Consider the following 24,658-nt stretch of genomic DNA (forward strand, 5'->3'; position numbering starts at 1 on the left):
ATAAGCTGCTGTATACAGAGGAAACTGTCTTCTCCAGTGCTCCCAGTATAATGTCACTGGTTATGTTGAAGTGCATTGGGTGAGGCTGAGAGAGCAAAACAAAGGTTTAAAACCTTTCATATCTGGTCTCTTTTGCATAAAATAAGAGCAAGTAGATAAATGTGAAACTATTTTTAAAGCTACTTTCTCCTTTTGAAATAGTTTGGCACAGCTTCTGAAGCTTAGTTGTTGAATAAAGAAACTTCCCAGCAACTGCCCTTTGATTACTTCTAAATGTAGATTACAGCTGTCCTTTTGGGAAAGGCATATAGCTCAGCATGTGAGAAACTGACACCTTTTTCTCTCCTTTTCAGAGTATCTCCTCTACAGAAGTCTGAAATAGTAGACATGGTCAAGAAACACGTCAATGCCATAACACTTGCCATTGGGGATGGTGCCAATGACGTGGGAATGATCCAGACAGCTCATGTTGGAGTGGGCATCAGTGGCAATGAGGGCATGCAGGCAACCAATTGCTCGGATTACGCTATTGCACAGGTCAGAGGCAAAAAAGAGCAACTGCCGTATCCTGTTATCAGAAATACGTTGTGCGGCCATGTAGTGCTTGGTGGCTTCTCCTAGCCCTCAAGCTAGGAGCATGTTTCCTTTGTTTCCTTTTTGAGACAGCTGTCTGCAGCAAGTATTTTGGACGTATCTTTGGGATTCATTATTATAATTTTGTGTTATTCAGGGCAGAGCTCCACCTCCCCTCAAAGTTTGTTTCCTTCTGACAGCTGTGCAATGTCTTGGTCCTTCAGTAAGATTCTTTGGTGCAAACCCTTTTCTCTTACTATGAGTAGGTGTTATAACCACGTGTGTAAAAGTTTGGCTGTTTGGAAATTCTTACTTTGAGGTGTGTCTCTTCTTTTTAAATTCTTCCCACCCCCATGGTTTATCCAAGAACTGGTCACAAGTTTAGAGCTGGCCGGCGTTTTCACCCTAGGTGTGTTATTCCGGATGTTATTTGGGTGAGTTCTTTCACCTAATCCTGTTAAATTCAGCACCAGTTACTTCAGCTAAAGAGGGGACTAAAAAGCCGCTTTTGTTAAAACAGAGATGTAGACTAAAGACTTAAAAAGAAATGTAAGAAAGGAAGGAGATGCTTCAGTTGCTGAACGTCCTCTGAGTACTGTTTACAGCTGAGGTGTTCTGTCTGTTTGAGACTGGTAGCAGGGCAAGAACAGCTGACAGGAAGCAGAGATGAGCTGCTGTCTCTTCAGGGATCTGTGAACACCAGTTGATGGTCCTTTCTGGCAGGGTGAAGGCAGATTTGCTCTACCAAGTGATATGAAATATTATCATCTTTTAATGCTTTCAGTGGAAGGTGAGGTTTTGAAAAGGCACAGATAATGCTGCTGTTTGCACACATTTTTTGTGTTAACCCTGCTGGGAAGCAAAGTGGCAGTGTTGTATTGCTGCACTTCTTTGCAGCCTGATGAAGTGCTTTGGGTTTCAAGCTTGTGTGACTGAGACCTTTCACCAAATTTATCTTGAAAATTTTAGGCTGTTTCTGGCATAAATAGTAACATTTATGCTATTAGTAACAAGGGCTTATTCTAGCATAAATAGTAACATATTCCAAATGCATAGCATTATAGGAACTGCCATAATCATAAAGTCCGTGGTCTCCTGTAATGACTTTCTCATTTTTAACTTCTGTAGACTGTATTTTGCTTCTGCTGGATAATGTAATTGAATGCTTTTTACTTATACTTCCTCAGATCATTTATTACTTCCATTTTAATAAGTAAGCATTAGCAGTGAGAGATTTGTCCATAGAGAGCCCTATACACGGAGTTCCTTTTGTGTTAGCTGCAATAATGTTGAATCTGAAGAAGTAATTCCATGTTCATGTGTTGCTTTTGCATTAACAAAATCTCTTTTCTTTGGATTTAGTGTTAGAATGTGTAAGTAAGTTGCTGTTGGTTTAAATTCCAGTCAGGGAGTTACTGACAATAGGAATGAGTCTTCTTTCAAGATGAAGTAAAAGCTGATCACACCAGCACAGAACTTTGACTTTCAAAAATTAGTAAAACACTGTGGAACTGTACTTCTTGTGATTGTGTTTAAGAGCTTTGTGCTGATTAGAAAACATATAAAGGAATCCCTCCTGTACAGGAGACTAATAGTGTATGGTAACGTGTGTTTCAAAGTATTCAAAAGAAAAACTTGATCTCTGTGGGGTATATTTCTTTCAGCAAAGACATGTAACTCCCACTAAAGCATTACTGTATGTGCATGCCTTGAAGGCAGAGTGTGTTCTTATTGAGTAATTTAAGACTGCCACTATAATGTAGCATCTCATGTTCAAATGGTATTTCAAATGCAGTGGTGCCAGAAGAAGGCACTTATAGAGGAGAAAGTCTCTATATAGGCTCATTTAGGATTCCAGGAAGAATCAAAGCACAAACCAAACAAAAATAAAAAGGCAACTTGTGTCTGACTCTACTCCAAATAGCTTCCACAGGTGCAAGGAGCATCTGTTTGAATCATCCTTTTCCCTTGAAATGATCATACACCAGTGATCCATATTTAGAGAATTCCCAAATCAAATGACCTAACTGTTTGGAGAGACAGTAGTAGAATTTAATAACTTTTCCTCAGTGAAAGGCTTTATCATCTTAATCCAGAGAGTATCTGGTGTCTTAACTAGGGAAAATTCTTTCTTAAACAAATGTTCATGTTTTAGTTTTCTTTGGAAAATTTGGCTTGCATTTTGGATGCATTTTCATTGTTTTAATCTCCCCCTGCCCCACAACATGGCGTCACCTCATCCTTCAGTCAAGATGGGGGGTATCTGTCTAAAAGATAATTTCTACATTAAAAAAAGTTCTGCTGGGCTTGATACTGAGACGACTGTGAAAACTTAGAGCTGTTTCGCAGGTAGGCTGGCCAGGTGGTCATAATGTTCCCTTCTGATTTTAAAGCTCTCTAAATACAGTAGTGTCCAAACAAGGGTGGTGTCTTAGTACAGCCCTATCCCTACAGTTGCTCAAGTGCAGCAGTAGCAGTGCATTTGCATCATTTCAGTGACCAGCATGAAAACAAATTTAATTCCCTGCTATGTCTTAATGGTACTCTACACCAATGTGAACAGGCTCAGAGGTGTGTTACTTAGGTTACTAATATCTCCCTTACTGTGCTATGCAGCAAACTCATTTTCATGAGAGTACAGCCAAGAGAGCAACAAGTGGCAGGATTTTTCCCTACCTTGAGCTCCAGAGAAGACTTGCAGCCATCACTCATGAAACTCAGCAGAGAGAAGCTTCTAGGGTGTGTGTTTGGGGTGACTTGTCAGGATGTAGTAGCAAGTTTCCCATCACTGCTGATACTTTTTGTTAGTGAATTCTGTTAGTGAATTTTCATGACGAAAGTTGTAGCTGTGATGCATATTAACAGAGGCATTAGGTGTCTAATAGGTTAACTTGTGAGTGTCCTGCTTTCAGTCCTAACTCAAGTTCGGCAGAGACTGAACTGTAAATCTTTTCTCTCCTTTTTTGTTGCTGGCATATCCTAACAGATCTGAGTTGCTGATGCATGGGAGAGAGGCTGTTGTTACAGGACTTGTGGTTCAGTGATTTGCTGGAAGTCATGTGAGCATGTAGGCTGTATCTCATCAGTCCTGATTCATTACTGTGGCTTTCAATTTCAAATATGTTTTGGTTAAAATAAATGATCTAGAATCTAAATTTAGGAAGTCAATCTTTTCCTATCCAGTCACTTCATGGAAAAGGAAGGAAAGCAAATGATGGTCCCACTTTAGTGCCCAAGAACCCTTCAGATACGTGTGTGCTGAACAGTAAATCTAGTCACCAGTTTGAGCTGTCTCTAATTGGACAAAAGAGGAATGCTGCAGGCCATAGCAAAGTTCACTGACAAAGCCAAGAGTAGGAAATAACGCTTTTCCTAGGCTGCACTGTGAGACTGCTTCCATAAAAGTCCATTTTCAAAACTGCTGAATTAACAAACTGAATCTGAACTGTGTCTGTGGTACAGACTAGCATTAACGTGGCCATTTTTACAAGATTCGTTTACTTGCCCTTTTTGGCAAATGTTCCTTCTTGCTTTATACAATATTTTGGGCGCTTTATTTAACACAACTGCGTATGTTTTGTGGGCTGGGAATGTTAATATATGTATTCATTCTCTATAAAAGACTATGCATGTATTTTTTGACTTGTGTTTCCCCCCCTTTGCATTTGATTTCAGCTCAAGACAGTTCTAATGAGCAGACTGTTCATTTAACACAGAGAAAGGAAATTCTGAACCTTGTAAGCCCTCAAACACAGGAATCTTCTTTCACTGTGAAATGAGAAGTTCACATTTGTTCGATCTACAGGGCTAAATTATGTTAACTGCTTGATTTGGCTATCAAGATAGGAATGCCAACTGAAGTCATCTTGCAGTTCGAAGCCAGTCAAGAAGATTAAAAAAAAAACCAACGAGATGTTTTGTGTTTTGCTAAAAAAAAAGGGTTTTCCTGTAAAGATTTGACGTATTGGGTTTTGTATATATATTCTGCTGAACAATTTAAATACTGTGCTTGAAGAACAACTTTCATAGCTGATCTGAGGGTTGCTTTTTTTTTTGGTTGTTGTTTTTTTTGTTGTTTGTTCTTTGTGAGCAGATGCTTACAACAGTTCTCCATATATTTGAGAACTTGTTTTCTCTCTTTCAGTTTTCCTACTTGGAGAAGCTGTTGTTGGTCCATGGAGCTTGGAGTTACAATCGGGTTACCAAGTGCATACTGTATTGCTTCTACAAGAATGTGGTTTTATATATTATTGAGGTAAGAGTAATGAAATGGATTTGTCTTACTGCTGCTTACTGCTCAAATCAACTCTTGTAAAAAGAAAAACTCATCCCAATGGATTGAGCTAAAAAGAGTGACTCTTTTTTCCATGTGTAACAACTTAAAATTCTGTTTCCTTCCTCAGATTAAGTTAATTCACTTGAATGTTTTAATATTTGCGAAAGGAAAAGTGAAGGTTTTGGTACACTGAAGCCTTGGGTATGAGATGTTGGAGATGAAGTTCATTCCTTCTATGCAAATATTCTGATTGAAAGCTTCTCTGTGTTCATGGAAACATTTCAGTTAGAGCTTATATTTACTCAACTTTTTAATTTGGGGCTAAAATTAAATCAAAAGTCCTTCTAATACAATCTCGGAGAACTCTATAAGCAAATAATAAAGTAGGCAAAAACTACAGTTGTTGTTTCCAAATTATAAAGACCATAGCTTAGCTGGAATTGACATTCGACTTTGTTTTTTTGGAAAAAGAGGGTGTAATTTTACCCGATGATGCCACTGAAATTATAAAATGATTCAGGATGTTTTATTTAGTATTTAAAATGTAACTGACTGTGTTTTGAAAAATTAATTTCCTACAGATGTCAAGTAGTGAAACTGGATTTTAAAGAGGCTACATACTGTTATGAACATTAATACATTGCATTTCAGCCTGCTTAGATAGGAGTATAGTTCTTATGCTTCAGGATAGTCTTGAATTAAGAAGGATGAGAGGGAAGGGATTTTTATTACATGCGGTTGCCTTGTTAGAAACAGATGAGGAACTTGAACTGAGTGGGTTGGCCACTTGATACTCAGGTGGTCACTTGGTACAGCAATTTCCACATTGTTCATCAGTTTTATTTCTGTATGCCTATGTGTATATATGAGGTTTTCTGTCTCTTTCTGTAATTAAGCAGACATGAATGAGGTTAACAGATAAGAAAATTAGAGCATTTATAATTAGGCAGCTCGTTATAGTGATTGCAGGGGATAGTGGGTAAGTAATGTTTTACTATGCAGTGAATCATATCATGGTCAGTGTGTCTATACCTGACTCCCTCAGGGTCTGATCATCTTTTATGCATGATTTAGGCTCTTAAAGAACAACTGTTTTCCACTAGCTTGCTCTGGTTTTCCTCTATTTCTGAATTAGATGTTGGCTTTTATCATTTCAACATGGATTAGTCTGTTTGCTACAAGAGAATTGCCCTATGCCATCAAAATACTGAGTGTTTGGCTGTAGTGGGTGGGAGCAGGGTGGCTGAGTGTTACACGTTACGTTAGACTTGTGAAATAAGATGAGGAGCTAATTTTTTTCTGAAGTTTAAGCATTCAAGTCTTGGCTGTGGTCCAACTCTTTAACCAGGTTCTCTGTAAATTTACATTCATATTGCTGAGATTTCACAGTTGAGTTCTTTTCTTGTTGTAAAAGCCACCTTCACAGATCTGAAATTAATTTAGCATGCTTAGATATCCAAAATTTGGTTTATGTTTTTCTTTCTGAAAGTGTCCTTAATTTGACTTGGGCTGATCATAATTCATGTTTTCAGTATGGGTTTCTAAGTGTTGGTGGTGATGTCAGTAACGTTATTATTGTGCAAAAGAAATCAGAATAATTTTTAAAATAACTTTATTAGTGGTTTTCTTACTGAGCATGGGAGTTGCTGGGGTTTTCCCTGAATTGGTCAGGAAATCAACAGCTTCACGATTGCCTTCTAGGATTCTTTTCTCCATTTGACAATTACTTTTGAAGGTTCCTCATTCTCTCCCATTGCAACATCATGTGTCTTTGCTTCATTTCTGGTAGTAAATTCTGATAGTTTGACAAGTAAATTCAGTTCTGCCTTTGTGAGCACGAGGTGTTGAAGACAGGTAAAGGCCTCTGGGACCTCCAGCCTGAGGTAGCTTAATCACCTTACCATAGGGAGGAATGCTGTTAACCAGAGATATCACTATATGATACATAAAATGCGAGTCTGCTCTGAGAAAGAATGTGAGATCAGATGTTCTTGTCACTGTATTATTCTGTGTTCTTTCTGTATACTGAACTGAGCAAATGAGCTGTTGTCTCCTGATGCCCATGACTAAGGGTTGGAGTCAATTCCACCTAACGCCTGAGCACTGAAAAAATGTGTAACAAGTTTCAGTCCTGCACTTTGGTTATCCCTCTGTGCTCACGCTGTATAGAAGTTGACAGAGAGGTTAAACCATAAGGAAGGTGAAGTGACAAAAGAACTCCTGTAGACCTGCAGCAATCGGAAGAGCTCAATTTGGTTTTAGTTCCCATCGTGACTTTGCTTTACTAGCGACCTTAAGAAACTTCTTCTCTAAAATCTGTATGAAACTAAGCAAATTGCCTGGAAACCAAGGAGATGCCAATTTTGGTAACCTAGGGATGCAGGGGAGTGAGAGAAGACGTCTCTAATTCCTTTCTTAGCTTTATATAAAGAAAGCCGAGTTGTTCTGTATTTCTGTTGTGTGACTTGGGAGCACTGATCAGTTTGTGGTAGGGTGGTGCTCATGAAAGAGAAGCTCCACAAGGGAATAAATACTTCAACTTGAGAGAAGGGTAGTTGAGTGCCCAGCACTCCTGCACTGTTGCTTGTGTATATGGTATGTTCCTGATTGTTTCCCAGTGCTCTGGACAAGTTTAAAATTTTCCTGTATTTCCTGCTTGGATGTGTGGTGTATGGGGAATATTCTTTTAGCCTTGTAGTGCAACAGGGATTTGAACTTGAACTACTTTCTAAGTTAATCTTCTAAAGGATTGTACTAAGTAAATATTTATAGAGTTGAATCAAAAAGCAGATCAGTGAATGACTGTCAGTTATACCTTTGTTAGTCTATCTGTTTTATTTCAATGAAGCTTTAACACCTGAGGAATAACTGTAGTAAGCCTTACATAAATGAGTTTTGCAGCAGTGAAGGATTGGGCTCATAATTTTTATTCCCTGATAGTTTCCAAATATCAGAGAGAAATAAGAGCTTGTACTTGGGCTTAGCACACGACATGTGGACACAACTTGCAGAAGCATGCATTATGATTAAACTTAATTTAGTTAAACCGTTATAAATTCTTGATGAGAACATACTGCTGTCTCCTTTTTTAGCATCCTAGTGTTTGTATATTAAAAGCCATAATACATTTAGCTCATCTTGATACCAATCACTCTTATACCAGGAAGATCCAAACTGTGGCATCTATGAAACGTTAAATTTCATGAGATTTCCTTCAGCTTCCAGGTGAACTGGTAATTAAAATACAGGATTTGGATTTGGTGGGAAGTATATTCAGGTGACTGGCATCCTGGGCTTTACTCCAAAGAGGTGCTGCTGGGTGAAGACTGGTACTTACATTCCTGCAGTGGCTGATTGTGGAGAGGCAGACCTCAAGACCTGAGTTTCCAGACAACTAAAATGTGCACCCATACTGTGACAATTTAATGCAGCTAGAGAGCTAATGTAGCAGAAGGCAGTCCTTGTAGTCTAGTTTTTACAGGGGAAATGGAGATGAGTGTATTTTCCTTCTCCCTTACTTAGAATTTCCCAATATTTTAGGAGGTGAATTTTAAATTTTCAAAGTGATGAAGCTCTGAAGTCTGAGAAGATTTTAGTTTTGCTTAACAACCAAAACTCTATGTTGCTTTCCTTTCTCTGACCTGAGTTCTCTTTCCTTTTGCATTTCTTTGTCATCTCCCTCCTGCTAGTCTCTTAATTTCCCCCCTTGATTTTTGAAAATTCAAAGCACAATGAAATATAAATCAAAAGCAGGAAAACAAGTGGTGCCTGGAAATCCAAACACTTTTGGTGTGATTCTAAGCCTCATTCTTGATCCCTTGCGTATCACTGCTGCCAAGGTTCTTCAGGGTGTGAAGTTAGGGCTCCTTTACTTATGGCCTTGCTTAGCAGCAGAGGGGTGCAGAATTAAGCCTTTCCATCTGCAGAGGTGATTGATAGATGAGTTGCTGCCTCTTCCATCCTCTGACTGGCCCTGCTGGGTCTGTCCTAACAGTGGCAAGGAATCTATATAGAAAGCTACTAACATTGCTGCAGGGATGAAATGCAAATACAGCCCTCCCTTTTTGGTGGCCATTCTGTGTTTCCTATGTCTGGCTGCAGTAGCATTGTGCACTGAAGTAATTACTGAGACAAGCAAATAATTCAGCGTCATCCTGAAGCAGAAGGTCATTGACAGCGGTTTGGCTTCTAAAGCTTTGACAGACAGATACCTGGGCATCATTACAAAACACCATCTCATACAATTATTTATGTAGCTGGCTTTAACTGAGTAGTGAAATACGAGATCTGTTTCACATCTGTTGAGCAGATATATTTCACTGGAGATGATATAAAGTTGTCCTGATGACATCAGAGCTTTGAGATATAGCTGATTTCAAATGTAAAAGAATACAGGAATGTTGCTTTCGTGTCATGCCTGGAGAAGTAAAAACACAGCAAGATCAAAGGCAGTATCAGAAATAATAGGTAAGAGTTCAAGGTGTTTGGGATGGTTTTGTTGAAACAGTAGCATGGAAGATGGCTTTCAGGCCAACTCAGTGTGAAGCAAAAATGGGCTCAGTACTTTCAGACAAACTGGAACATATTTGTCTGAAATGTACTTAATATTAAGTGTTCCTTTATTACGCATACCAGAATGAGTTGAGGGGAGGAGAATAGATGACCTCTGTGTCAAGGTCTGGTAGTGTAGGGCCATGACAGAAAATTATATGGCAAGTGGGAAGGGAAGAGTATAATGTACATATCCTAACACTGCCTTATTTCCTTTTCTGCTTTAAAAATCAAGAGATAAGTTGTAAGCCCAGACTGGAAAGCTGTTTCTTTGTGGAGGCTGAAAGGGAAGTGTTATATGTGAGCACTGTTAAACAAGTAAGATAAACGTACTAAAGAACAAAACACCAGGATCATAGTTTCCCTTTAGAGCTGAATTTTCAAGTCCTAAAAGCTCTGAGTAAACACAATGCCTAGATAAACATGCTTTTAAATAAATCTTGTTTTTTGTGAATCCATTGGGTCTGGCAGTGAGTGCTATGAAGTGCTCCACGTGGTCTTAGTGGTCAGCATGTTAGACTAGCCAACAGCATGAGCTGTGAAAGCAAATGTGAAATGTTGCTGCATGAGCCCTTTCAGTTGTTTTTTCCTATTTTCATGCTTTCCTGTGAAGCACAATTTTAAAAATACAGAAAGCAGACATGGGAATTTTAACCCTCTTATCCAAATGGCTTGCAGAATTGAGTGTATCTGATCTGATACTAAAAATTATACAGCCGTATTGCTTCTGTGTGCTATCCCTGATTTATGTACACATCCCTGCGCTTTCTGTTTCCAATTGACTTTGCAACTCTGAGGATACAGCCAGGCAACAGAAAACCTTAAGCATGGGGATTTTTGCACTGCGTTGAGGACTGGAGCACAGTAACTATTGTCATCAATAGCAACTTTGTTAAAAGATAAGAGCAGTTTCCCTTAGCAATAAGAATAAAAAGTTTGTAAATTCTGTAACAGGCATGACAATAATACAGGCAGCTAGCTGTCTTGTCATACTTATGTATTCCAATTTTTCAGTTGCCTGGTGAAATACTTGAGATGCCAGTAGGCATTTAATAGTCCTTAGTTCTGTGTGCATATACTCAGTGTGGTGTGTGTGATTTCTATTTCATAGTTTGGAAATGTGGCTTTTGAATTCTCACAAATGTGTGCATATCCTGAATAAGCCTCTTTCTTACTCTCTGTGGGTAGGAGCTTTTAGATAGGCAAAAGGTGGGATTGAGTGTCCTGAAACTGATATCAGGTGTAAACATATGTGCCTGAGAGAAACCTATCTGGAGTCTATATAGGTGGCCTTTATGGATGCTCTGGGGTCATGGGATGCAGTATGGGACTGTCAGGTGTGTCACAGGACCTGCCAGAGACTTCCACCTGTCTGAAGCAGCAGCATTATTAGTACATTATTTATTTATTTGTTTTTCAAGCATGTAAAAAGAGAGGAATCCACATCCCTCAGCTTGGGTAATGTTAAAAAGTTCAACAAGTGCAGCATATTTATGGAAGTTACAGTGCAGAAGTTGCAGACCTGGAAAGCTTGGCAGTGACGGTGTGAGGAGCAAAGTGTGTGAAACTCACCACTGTCTCTTGATGATTTTTGGAAAACCAGGTCTTATATGTGTGCTTATTTTTCTCTTGCACTGCTTCTTATCAGCCTCGTACACAGGTTTAAGATGCAGAAGACCTAGGGCAGCACAGAACATTATTGCCTTCCCACCCTACAGAAAGGCTAATCATAGGCTCCAATTCAAGAACACATTCTTTAGTAGCAATACTTAAAGAAAACAGATCCAGCAAATAGCCTGCCAAACTTCTTGGAATGTCATAAAATACAGCTGGCCAAGCTAATCTGGAATTGTCCAAATAGTGCCTTTCTTTTTGTTCTTAAAAATATATCCTAATTCTTTCTGGCTGATTTACAGTGCCTAATTTATATTGCTACCACTGACAATTTATTCCATATTTCAACCCCCTGTTGTCTGAAGAAATTGAGAATTGCATATAGGCTGGTCTCGCCAACTTTCATCCATGATTGACTTCTTGTTTTGGGGGTTTGTAATCGAGTATGTTAATCCCAAGAGTTTTCAAGGAATCAGTCGCAAAGATAAATCCATGCTAATTTTCCGTTCTTTTTTACTGCCGTGCACTACATAGTGAATCATTTGAGAGCAGTCCATCTTCCCTGGAAACCAGATTGACTCAACTATAAACCAGCTGGTTTTGAATTTTTTCCAACCATTTCCAAATTGATGGAATGAGTACCAGCGTTGCTCTGACTTTTTATGAACACTGCTTTGATTGCACCCTACAACCCACACAGCTTGTAATTTTTCGACATTCCAGATACTGTAAATGATAAATTAGGTTCCTTAGCATGGTCTCAAAATCTCTAGGTGAAACATCTAGATTTAATACGTGCTGCAGAAGACAACTTCAAGAAGAGCTATGTTGTGATATTTCATTGGGCAGGTAAGTTCAGAGTGCCTGGATCCACTTTTTGTATATATTTATATGCATAAGGAGTGTATGACAGGCACAGCGGGTTTTTTTTTCTCTGTAAAATAGACGTGCTTTGTTTTGGTGTGAAAAATCTTAATTTCATGTTTGGGGGGCTTACAGCAAAGCAATAATAATGTTGTCTAAATTTGAGCACATTAAATGTGAAACATTGCCCATTTCCTGATCAGTGTGTTCATCAAAGCCAAAAACCTGTCATTAGTAAATGGTTTTGCCGTTTTAACCATGTCAACAGTGGAAATGCAAGTTGGTGTTTAGAAGGGGGATAACCTAATGTGGAGGAGCTTTCAAGAGGGAAGCTAAACCTGTGTTATCAAAGTTAGGAAACCCCAAACCTAAGGGTTATTTCTTCAAACAAAACCAGCTTTGAAATTCAAGAGTTCATGATTCTTGATTTCAACCCTACTTTCTTTTCAAAAGATACAAGTTTTTATATGAAATATCTCTTCTTACAGCTTTGAATACTGACTTGAGGAACATTGACTGTTCTGACTCAGTAATACTGGATAACCAGTTGTTTTTAATAAAAATAAAGGGGAGCAGATCCTACTTTCACCTAGGCTAATCCAGTGCGTATGGCATTAGTTGTGGGTACAGAGAAGGCCACATTTCAAATTTGTATTAGTGTAAGAAGAATGCAAATAAACCTTACCAGCATGTTCATGGTGAATTTAGGAGTGTGTGCTGTACTGCAACGAAGGGGGTCAATTTTGATAGAGCTTTTTTAAAATCCAGCACTGCATGTACTGTTTTTTTTTAATACCTGGTCTATACCCCTATAAATAGACTTTGTTTAGTAGCTGCATTCCTGATTTATGTGGGAATAACTGATAGCAGAGTAAGGTCCTACGTGTATTGTATGTATTAAGAAGGGGTGTTTTATCTGTTTTAATTTTTACTAGACATGAGTCATGGGGCTGACATGATAGAAGTGTGAGGGTTTCTTCCTTTTTACCTGTACCTTATTGCTCTGAATAGATATGTTCAAAATGCCTTTCTACAGCAACTTATTGGCTTTGAGGGTGGTGATACAAATGAGGCTGTATTTTGCTAACCAGGACTTGGTGATAGACTAGAGACTGCTTGCAAATCAGAACAATGAATTTTATTCTCTGGTTTAGAAGCTTGGAGGCACCCATGTTAAAATGATCCTGTAAGCATGCACTTAATGCGATTTGAAAGACTAGTCTTCCAGGGGAGAGAAAAGCAGAATTACTTTTACTCCATTAGCTGTATCTGTTGCAGTTAAATTCAGATGCTATCCTGCTATTTGAAAACACTACTTAGCCTAGGTGTGAGGAGGGATTTGCAGTTCTTTTTGCAGAGCTCTTTGTAAAGCACTTTTAGGTAGTGCCAGAGAGTTTGGAAGTGTTGCAGACAAGGTGTAGTATTGATTCATGAGTCATGCTTTTGTGCAGTTTCTCGTAATTGTTTAACTTTTTATTTAAGTTCAGAATACTCTGGAATTGGATCTGGAGCCCACTTTTGCAAACCTGTGGTGGCTTGTCTGTGACCTATCCCACTGAAGTCACTGAATAGTAATTGCAGTTTCTCCCTTCCTGGCAGTTGTTTGGAATGAGTATATTTGTTCCAAGCCACGTGCTAGGACATTGTTTGTTGTTGTGTGCTTGTGAACAAAGTATGCTGGTCTGTGTGGGCTGCATTTCGCTTGTCTGGACTGAATAGATGTGCCTGGCCACCAGCCACTTGCCCAGCAGTGAGGTCAGGCTGTACAGCGTGGTGTTTTTTGAGCATGAGTAACTCCACTGTAACACTGAATTATTTTGCTTCAGTATTCAGTTTTATCATCTTGAAGCATTTTACTAGTGCTTTGTAAAACAGATAACCTTACCTGAGCTCCTGTCCAACACTGGTCTTATTGTCAATTTCTCCTTTCTAGCTAAGGGCATTTCTCAGTCATACTTAGAGGCACCACTGAAGTACGTTTCTAATGGCCACGTTTTCTAGTGTGCCCTGTAGTACAGATGGATGTAGTTGATGAGTTCATAACTCGTACTGTCTTAATACTGCTTCACAGACAACCACAAAAACCTTCTGAACACTAGCTCAGAAATGTGGTATCACCAGATATGTTGAATATAAAATTTCTTTCTTTCCAGTATCTCTATCATGAACTGAGCTGGTCCTGATTATTTTGAGGTTTCTTGGATTTTTAGGATCATGACCCAAAGAAGCTAGGGCAGAGAACAAATTTAACTGAATACAGATTCCATTTTTAAATGCTGCTAGGAAGTAATTTTGCCATTTCACTTGGATGAGCACTGATGATAAAAATACCTCTATCCAGTTTCACTAATTAACCACTGGAGATTGTTTTATTCTGTGTTTCATAAAAGGCATCTGTAACCTAGTTTAAGATGCATTTTATTTTAAATCTTACACATGCACTTACGTTTGTAAAGGGAAGAATCTGGGATACAGGTTTCGAGTGTTTGTTTGCCCAAGTTCAAGGTCTTGGACCAATTTTTTTTTAGCACAGCAGGGTCAGGAGTAAAAAAAATACACCATATCCTCTATGATCAGTGCAGTCCCCAGTGCAGATCTGAAACATCATAGGTGCTGTTTTCGAATGTGCTTTTACAGCCTCTCCCGCTCTAAACCCACTTTAGTGGTTTGACTGTATTTGACCCAAGGGATATCTGCCCTGTAAGGAGCTAGAGCTCTGTGGCTGGGGACAGGAGAGGCAGAGTTGTTTCCAGTCAGTGCTCCTGAGAGGCTCCCTTCCTGTGTGGGAATCGCACATCACTTAATTGAGTTTGCATTAGGATGTGTTGACTATGTACTTGCATGTAGCAAGTGTAACAACTCCAAACAAGAAGTCAAGAACAGGCTGTTTTTCCACTCTGTATTGAGATGTTGGACCCGATGCACATAGCTAGGACTATTTATAAGCATTTGGTTATTTATATGCTCTAGACAGAATGTCATTGCTTTTTATATCTCCTTGTGCTTTTCAAGAAAATCACGTAGAACATATTAAAATGCACATCATTCTCTTAACAATAGTTTTGTTTCAGAGTTACACAGTCTGTTTCTGAAAAGATATCAGAAATGTCAACTGTAAATTTCCACCCCAAATATTATTTTGCCATTCTATAATTTTTTCCATTAATTCTCTTCCTCCTCACTCCTTTGAACCTGATTATTTTTCTTGAACCACTGCATTTTGAACGTAACTGCTCTAAAGTAAGGGCATCCTGAACCATTGTCGTTTTTGGTATTTATGAGCTAGGATCAGCAGTTCAGTGCAACTGGGCCCATGTCAGATGGGAGAGAAGAATCATGAGCAATACTAAAAGGCTGAGACCACGGTAATATTAACACGTGTTAGTGAGTATACTTGCATGTTGAATACTATTATCAGTAGTCATGAGTGTATGCTAAATCCTCAGATCTGTACACCAAAGGCAAGGGGCTCATTCTGTGGAAAAGCAAGAGATAAGTGGTCTTGATGCATGGTTGTGTGTGTTACAATTCAGTTCTGCCCTGTTAAGACAAAGATACGGATAACCACTGATGACTTCACACTGACAAAAAACTGAAGGAGGTCAAAATGTGGTCTGCCAGCTTTTAAACGTGACAATATTATTTTGATTTCTTCTTGCTGGAGTTCTTTGCATTCATGCAAAAGCAATTAAGGATTTGGAAAGTGAGAAGATGGAATATATTAGCGTTAGCTGTATCTAAGTTCTACAGATACTCACTGGAAATATGTGTATTTTTGTATAAACTGTGTAAATACTACGTGTGTAAGAAAAGAAATATAATACTGTATATTCTCATTCAAACCCAAATAACACTATCTTTATTAATACGGGTCAGTGCAGATTGGTTTTTATTACTGTTAACTGACTGTAATATGCAGAGGGCTCAGTAGCAGCAGAAGTGTAAGCCATCAGTAACCAGTAACACCTGAACTTCTCAGCATTATTTGTGATGATGGCTCCTGTCAAGTTCAATTTTGGTAGAAAAGTGAGTCTCCCTTTTGGGTTTACTGACAGTGTCTTGACCTTTTCTCCCTTTTGTTGCCAAGGAGTGGCAGGTGTCTGGAGCAGGCAAGCAATATGACAGTCAGGCTATGCTTTGTGTCAGCTGGCATTCATTAGTGTTAAAAATGACATGTGGGTTCGTACTGCTTGGAAATGTGTTTGTGCCTATTAATACATCCTGATTCATGGATGAGATGGGGATAGACTATTGAATTCCTTTAGTTTCCCCTGTTTCTCTCCTATTTAGTTTTGTGGTGAAATATGTAAATGCATGAAATTGAGGAATGTGATTTCCATAGTGGCACATTGAATCCCTTTTCACTTGCTGCAGTCTGCTTTGGTGGCACCAGTGTGGCAGTGGGCTCAGCAGCTTTCTCCACTGGGACTTTGTGCAGTGCTTGCCTTCAACTTGCCACTTCCCTTAGAAAGTCCAAGTCTCTCCAACTGTGTCAGGCATGTTTCTGTGCCCATTACTGCGCTGTGCTTTTAACATCACTTGAATACACAACTGGGCTGTGCTTTAGTCTGACATAAATGCACACTTACATTAAAAAGGACAGTGTGATCTTCATTTGTCCTTAGGAGTGTTGTCTTTTCCCCCTTGCTTGCCAAGGCACTAGTGTTTGCACAGCTGCAGGATGAGCTCTTTAAGGTTAGAGTTCAGCCAGATCATGTTCCTGATGTGCACAGGAGTTCTTGAATGAGAGGTTGGATCAGTTTTTCTGACAGGAGCATAAACTTTTGTCAAGTATGCTTAAGTATACATGTTATTTTAATAACCTAAAATGGGAGCTTTTGCTTGTGTATCTTCAGAAAAGACAAAAGATTCTGGAGGTAAAGCAGATGAAGGACATGAATTGGTGTTCACGATATCTGTAGTAATCTCATGGCATAACTGCCTGGAGACTTATAATCAAGTGATTTCTCCCTTTTGGGCTGTCTGTGTATCTGTTACTCAAAGACATCCCAAACAGAGCTAGGGAAGAGGGAAGGAAGTTGAGAAGTGGTAGTTGATCCCAAAGGCATGTCTGAACAAAAAAATCCTTTCCCTGTGTCAGTCACATGTTGTTCATGTGCACAAAGAAGCTGTGATCTCTCAAAAACTGAGAATACATTGGAGACCATAATTTAAATAGAATGTATGCACAATTACTAGATTTTATGGTGTGTGATTTGTGGTACATGGGGGGAAGGAGGATCTCTAAGAATGTGCATTAGGCCATCTGGGCAGCCAGGAGGAGCTGGCTTGTGCTAAAATACAAGGTATTTGTTCAGTGGAGGAGTGATAAAATGATAGCAGTGAAAGTCCTGGCAGACTTGGCTTCTCTGGAAGCAGTTACTACTATTTTTCAAGCAGTTCCTAATTTATGCTGAGTTGAAGTAGGAAGGTGGGAGCAGTAAATCTAGGGGAAGCAGCAGGAATATGTTACCTAAAAGCAGGATAGCACTTCAAGGGATGCAAGACGTGAGAATTACCATTCTCTACAAGTTGCCTGATATTGCTGAGAAAGCATTCTAGGGAAGGCATGAGAGTAAAACTAGAACATTTTAAAATATAGATTGGGATTGGAAATCTATGTGTTTTAGCTTCTGGCTACATAAAAAGTTGCAAGTAAGCCTAGCAAGCCCTCCATTCTTGGGCTTGGTGAGGAAAGAGGGAGTGTATGCTGCTGACCTGTGAAGGGTCTCTAGCTGTTTTAAAGGCCACTTTGGGGGTGGGTGGCATTTGGGTAAGCGCAAAGGTCTCCCCTTTCTGACTTGCCTCTCTCTGAGGAGAAGGTCTGTTGTCTCTTCAGCAATGAAGTCATTGCCTTGCTTGTGTTTTAAAAAGGGTAACACAAGAAATAATGCAACTTTTAACATGCTGATTTTGATACTTAGATATATTGCTGGTACCTACGTGGTTTCTAATGAATGACACCCACTTCTGTGGCTTGCTTCTGCTTACTGTCAGGATACCTATACTCAGTAAGGACTGCTCATGAGCATGAAGGTATCTGCCTGGAAGCTGTATTTTTTTTCCCCCTCAGTCTGACTTTATTCCCAATAGAGCAGGTTGTCAGATCAGTAAATGATGGTCCCCTGAGAGCTTTGCTCTTGAGAAACTCAGCACAGCTCCTCTGGTCATTGCCCGTCACTCTTCATGTAGCTGACTGCATTGTAATGTGAGTGTTGGTGACTGATGGGTTTTCTGGGAGAGGGAGGTTTCCGATTGTGTTCATTGAGTCTATCTTCCTACCTGTTTTACTGGTGTACCAGTGGGGAATCATGCTTGTGAGAAGTTTCTGGTGTTCCCTTTAACCACACTGGTATTCACCTGAGATTCATCACTGAATTTGTTATTCCTTTCTTATGAAGAAGCAAATCTAAGGTTCCTATTGCAGCCCCACAGCAGCAGCAGATGATGCAAATGCTAGGTATGATAAACTCCACTTGGGGTTGTGCTCAGGCACTTGGTTACATTTCTCATTTGCAAGTAAAGTTGCTGCTGCATATGCTTCTATAATACAAAATCTAGCAATACTCCCACATCTGCTATCACATTAAAAATAATGAAGATTGATGAAACTTTAATTATTGTATTTCTCCAATTTGGAGGTGTAGCTGGAAGCCACTCTGATGGGCAGGAAATGTCTGTTCTCTTTTGTTGGAACGGAAGTCATTACTGTAGAATTCTAGTAAATGGGGAGAAACAGACATTCACCTGCCAAGCTTCAGTTATTCACCCACTCCACACTGGCATCAGTCACAATAAACTTCTGCAGTGAGCATGTATCCTGTTCCAAAAAGCAATTTTGGCAGATAACTGCTTGCTTAATGGTATATGAAGGATTATAGCCTACAAAATGGCTTTTGTATTGCATTGAAATAACTCCTGCTTCCATGGCAAATATGAAGTTCTCACACACTATTATGAGTCTGGCTCCTGTACTGGGAGCTGCAACAGCATATGGGGGGGTAATCCTTAAATTTTTTTTTGTCAAATCACTGCTTAGATATAAAATACAGATTCCCTTTTTATTCCACTGCTCTGTCTTGCCACTGAATCTTTCAGCTATGAAAAATAGCTGAAGAAAAAGTAAATGTTTACGTGCTATAGAAACTATGTGAAATCACGTATTTGTTTTAGAAAAGCTTTTTAGTTGCAACTGTGCTTTGATATCAATATGGAGAGTGGTAATGTATCTTACAGGATTTCATGTCCCATTCATTGGGTTGCTGTGGCAGTAGACAAAAAGTATTCTAACTGATCAGTTATATTAGCAGAAAATCATTTAGTATAGAAAGGAAAAACATCTTTTTACATTCCAAGTTTTTGAATATGTTCCCCAAAGTAATTAACTCTCTGGTTTTGCCCAACTATTCTAGGAACTTCCATCCCCAGAAAGTCATTTAGGGTGACAGTAGCATTGTTCAAGTGCTCTCTGCTGCATCATCTGAGACTAATTGCAACTAAATCAGAGAAGAATTAGGGGTTTCAAGGTATTCCTACAAGTGCACATGTTCTGTAGCACTTGTAGGTTTTTAGTTTCCAGTCCATGAAAGGCTTCCTTCTTAACTGACTGTGCATGCTTGTGTGTGTACCAGCTGAAGGTATCTATCTTGCTTTACCATCCGTAAAAATGTTTACTGCCTGCTGTAGAGCAGAAAGGGTATCTTTATAAGCTGTTCCACTATGTTTGGAAGGGGTGGGGGGGGGGGGATAAGGATAAAAATTGTAATAGTACCAAAATAAAAAATCTTCCAGCTTTCTCTTTAGTATTTCAAACAGCTGGAAGTCCAGCATAGTTCCATTGAGAATTAATGACCTAACGTACTGTATTAATGATCAGAATTTCAGCTATTTCCTGACAAGCCTTTTGAATGGACACACTTGGATGCACATATCCCCTTGTATCCTTGATATATTTCTGAAAGAGGAGCTATTTCTATGTTTGCATTACTCCTGCCTAAACCGGTTTCCCCAAACTATTTTGAAATCCCCATTGTATGTTCATCAGGAGGCTATATAGCTGGAATGTGTCAGACTTGGTAATTCCCAATTTCTCTCATGCTTCAAAAGAAATCAGTTGCTGATGAAAATTTAAAAGTAATAGAGTAGAACAAGGGTATTGCAATTAATATTTTCAACATTTGAATTTTTGGTGGTTGTTTCCCAAAACCTGAAACAAGAATTTAATTCTTTACTAAACTTTCTGATATGAATAAAATCTTCTGAAAGAGTATCTGTAGCTTTAGGCAAATTACTCTGAGGGAGCCAAATCGATTGCCTTTGTGATACGAGTGTAAAATGTTCACACTTGGTGCTGTTGAAAAGAAAAGGTAGAAAATTAAAGCATCTCACTGTTTGCTTTTTCCCTAGAATGACAACTTCTATTGAAGCAAGAAGTCATTTGTGGTCACTTTTCCAGTATTTTGATATCTGCTTCATGTAGCAATATAAAGTTTAAGGTAAACTGCTGTCACTTCTAAAAGGTCAACAGCAGCTTGAAGATCTTGTATTTTGTTTTAGCTAGAACATATGCATGTGAGTGAGATGACATTGGGTTGTTGTTGGAAGGCAAAATTTTGTTGAAAGGCCATCTTATTAGTATGTACAAGAAAACCTGCCCATGGCACTAGCTGTTTTCTGTAATTGCTCTTAAAATCTACTTGGAGCTGCACCTGACAAAATCTACAGTGTATGCAACTTATAGAATCATAGAATAGTTAGGGTTGGAAAGGACCTTAAGATCATCTAGTTCCAGCACCCCTGCCATGGGCAGGGACACCTCACGCTAAATCATATCACCCAAGCCCTCGTCCAACCTGGTCTTGAACACTGCCAGGGATGGAGCATTCACAGCCTCCCTGGGCAACCCATTCCAGTGCCTCACCACCCTAACAGGAAAGAATTTCCTTCTTATATCCAATGTAAACTTCCCCTGTTTAAGTTTTAACCCGTTACACCTTCTCCTGTCACTACAGTCCCTAATGAAGAGTCCCTCCCCAGCATCCCTATAGGCCCCCTTCAGATACTGAAAGGCTGCTATGAGGTCTCCATGCAGCCTTCTCTTCTCCAGGCTGAACAGCCCCAACTTCCTCAGCCTGTCTTCATACGGGAGGTGCTCCAGTCCCCTGATCATCCTCGTGGTCCTTCTCTGGACTTGTTCCAACAGTTCCATGTCCTTTTTATGTTGAGGACACCAGAACTGCACACAATACTCCAGGTGAGGTCTCACGAGAGCAGAGTAGAGAGGCAGGATCACCTCCTTCGACCTGCTGGTCACGCTCCTTTTGATGCAGCCCAGGATACGGTTGGCTTTCTGGGCTGCGAGCACACACTGAAGCTGGCTCATGTTCATTTTCTCATCAACCAACACCCCCAAGTCCTTCTCTGCAGGGCTGCTCTGAATCTCATCTTTGCCCAACCTGTAGCTCTGCCTGGGATTGCTCTGACCCAGGTGTAGGACCTTGCGCTTGGCATGGTTAAACTTCATGACCAGAACTTATAAACCATATGAATTTATGAACCATAAACTTATGACCAGAACTTACAGCAAGCTTGTTTATGTCATTCTTTTGTGCCCCAAATTCTGTCTCTACCATTCAGGTCTCTTTGGCTTAGTCATCTTTGAGTGTGACTGAAAAGACAGAAATCTCCTATGGGTTGGTAAGGGTGGGAGTAGCAGTGGATCTGCTGCTATGAAATGGTAAATGTAAGCTGACAAAGATGATCTCGTTCCCATGACCCTCTTCTGTATCCTTTTAAAACAAAATGGTGGCTTTGCCTTAATTCATACTTAAATAAAATATCTTAAGCCCCTGGCTTTAGCATCAGTATAGGTGCTTTCTTGCAGTCCAGAGTAAATGGGTTGAGCCAATTGTAGAAATTATTCAGAAATGCCATTTGCAAACACTAACAGCCCAGGGTCTACACTGGAGCCATTTCTTCTTTGACTAGAAGAAATGGGGCAGACCAAGGTAACTGTTGACTAAATAGAATCCAGATTTAGTGTAAACTTTGTAAACAGTAAATTAACTTATATGGTTCATACTGTGTGACTGCCATATACTTAGTGCATGGAAGAACTCTTTCATTCTGCTATTAATGTTTCTTCAGAATGATTCATGTTTTGTAGAATGAGAGTGAACTTCTCCACTGGCTGGTGCCCTGAAAGCAAAGTGGGTAGGAAGCAATAACAAATTTTGAGGGGAAGAAAACCCAACCAACCAACCAAAAAAACCCAAACCAGGTCCTGAAACTTTACTTACCTGAGCAGTAGTTCTAGTTGCATTGCTGATGCTGTTTATTAGATGCCATTAATCACACTTTGGCCTTTCCCACTAAATGTACTGAAGACATAGCTATGATTGACTCCCAGACTTTGATTATGTTTATTATTATATTTATTATAGATTTATTTATTATAGATTTATTTATTATTACAAACTTAAAGGTTTTTGCCGTGAGCATGGTTTGTCATGTTACTCATGTGTACTGCTTAGGAAAGACCAGCTATATCCACAATGTGTGGTTCTGTGCTCTCATCTCTCTTGGGCATCGAGCAAGTCTCGAATTATTTTCAGGATATTTTAAATATAAAAATATCCAGGATGACTTGATGGCTGTGCCACTGCTGTCAGTGTAGTGATTTTACCCTGATGGTACATATGTGCTGTATGCAGAAAGGTGCTGGTATTTTGGGCCCGTTGTTGCAGTTAACAGAACTTGGTATGTTTTTTCCTGCATTATCTATTGCGCAATAGCTGAAGCAGGTTCCCCACAGAAGTGGTACCTGGTTTTTGCTCTTAAGGGAACAAGCACTTCTTTCCAAAAGTTGAGCTACCCTGTGGTAGTAGCTACCCTGTGTAGTGTGGATGTACTGTGTGGTGTGGACGACTGGGAACAAAAAACATTTTACAGCTGAGATTTTGAGAGTTTGGACTTAGCCCTTGGACATTTACCCAGGCAAATAGACTGTGTTCAGCAATGGTGATACTCTAATCACTGTGACCAGACTATATGTTGGCCTCCTGATGTATGCTGTGTCTCCCTAAAGGAGTCCTAAATGGTGTCTGCTTTGGTGCAGAATGTACTGAGCTCATTAGTCCCATCCCCGTGTGTTAATAAAATGTATTTGTTCTGATGTCCTGGAGATGAGCTGCTGTGTATGTAACCCAGCATCCACACAGAGGTAATAGTATATTCTTGGAAGGTCTTAACAGAGATTTATTTTGGATGGATGGTTGCCTCTGGAATGCAAGCAAGGTGTCAGTCTTTTTTCTTACTGGGATACAGCTGGCAGTGATATACAGCTGTGAGTATTTGGGTTGTTCTGACAGGAGTTTATCAGAAATTGCTAAGCTTCTTAAATTCTGATGTCATACTTTCTCAGGTCAATGAGATGAGATGTCAGTGGCCACCAGTAATGTGTAAAAACTTCTTTTCCAGCTCTGATCTATCCCCAAAGCTGTAAACTTGAGTTCCAAATTTAAAAGAATACTCCTGTATATGACAGTCAGACCCATCTGCATTTAGACAAAAGGAAAAAAATACCGGGTCTACAACAATCAGCTACAGGATGCTGCTTGCAGCATTGCTCATACTCTGTCCAGAAGTGTAATAGCCATGTTAAGAAGTAGAGGAAGCTAAATCTAGGGTTAAGGTTATTTTCATCAATACCAGCTTTATTGTTTGGGGGAGGATCAGGGCAGTTCTCTTCTTCCGAATTGCTGTGTGCTGGTGACATGTTGTATCTCAGAGCTACCTGCCCATCTTCCTGTCCTATTTTTAAATGTTTACCTAAATCTAGTCTCTTCAGCCAAGAATATGAAAACCTAATGCACCTGAATCTAAGAAAGTCTTATTCCATGATGTGTTTCAGTGCATTAAAGGATTTAAACAGTACTGTTCAAAACTGACAGCTGGAGAATGCCTAGAGGATGACAGATTGTCACCAGGGTGACACAGGATGCGCTCTGTGTGTATTTTTACTTAGAATGAGTCTCTCTAGGGCCCAGGGGTCTTAAGTAATGTGGGGAACTTGAGAAGAAATTGTTGTGCTGGCTAAACCTGTGGGAAGGAAAGCTTGCTTTCCCATTTGTGGTAGTCTCTATCATGTTGCTCCTGGTTAGGAGGATCTCTGACCATCACGAGGGTGTTTTCAGGAGGTCATGGCTTGTGTAATGATTGTGAACACTACTCGTAAGTGTAGCTTATCCATCAGTAGAGTTGTTTACACGTGTCCATCTTTTCTATATGAAGGAAAGGCATCTTTCTGTTGCCATTGATTATTTTCTGAAGTCATTCTTACTGGCCTGCCACGTGGTCCTTTTTTTTCACATTATTTATGTGTTTCTGATCTAGATAGGCTTCTCGAAGTGATCCTGCTTGTGTCACTTGCTTTTTCTGAGGACTTGTTATGAAGTTGTTAAGGATTTGCATGGTGTCTTGTGTCATCTCTTTCTATAAAACACAAGCACTGAAAGTGGAGAAGTAATGATCTTAATGTTCTTCTTTAGTCTTCTGCTGCAATTTTGCTGTTGAATTGGACCATTAAAGTCCTGGTTCCTTCTCAGGCTTGGACTGTTTGGACCTGAAGGCAGATTTGCAAACTGACAGCTGACTGGGGGTGGTTCTTGTTTCAACAGGCAATTCATAGGCTTAGAAAAGGAAGGTTTAGCACTCCTGCTCAAAGAAAATAAAGACATCTAAATTTTAAAATATCTCAAATGATGAAAATAAAGTGAAAAT

The 24,658-nt window shown here is 39.5% G+C and overlaps 1 protein-coding gene across 4 annotated transcripts in view; it reads left to right on the forward strand.

Moving 5' to 3' along the window:
* The window catches only part of ATP8A2 (ATPase phospholipid transporting 8A2), a 325,549-nt gene that overhangs the window by 174,900 nt on the left and 125,991 nt on the right, over nt 1-24,658 (forward strand). For all 4 annotated transcript variants that reach the window (XM_062615166.1, XM_062615167.1, XM_062615168.1 and 1 more), the window contains 2 exons: nt 354-537; nt 4,718-4,828. In XM_062615166.1, the coding sequence (XP_062471150.1) occupies nt 354-537; nt 4,718-4,828 (295 nt within the window). The remainder of the gene's footprint in view (nt 1-353; nt 538-4,717; nt 4,829-24,658) is intronic.

The sequence above is a fragment of the Pezoporus occidentalis genome, unplaced genomic scaffold (genome assembly GCF_034315485.1).
Source record: "Pezoporus occidentalis ecotype Australia unplaced genomic scaffold, CSIRO_AGI_Poc_V1 ctg18, whole genome shotgun sequence".
NCBI classification, from domain to species: Eukaryota; Metazoa; Chordata; class Aves; order Psittaciformes; family Psittacidae; genus Pezoporus; species Pezoporus occidentalis.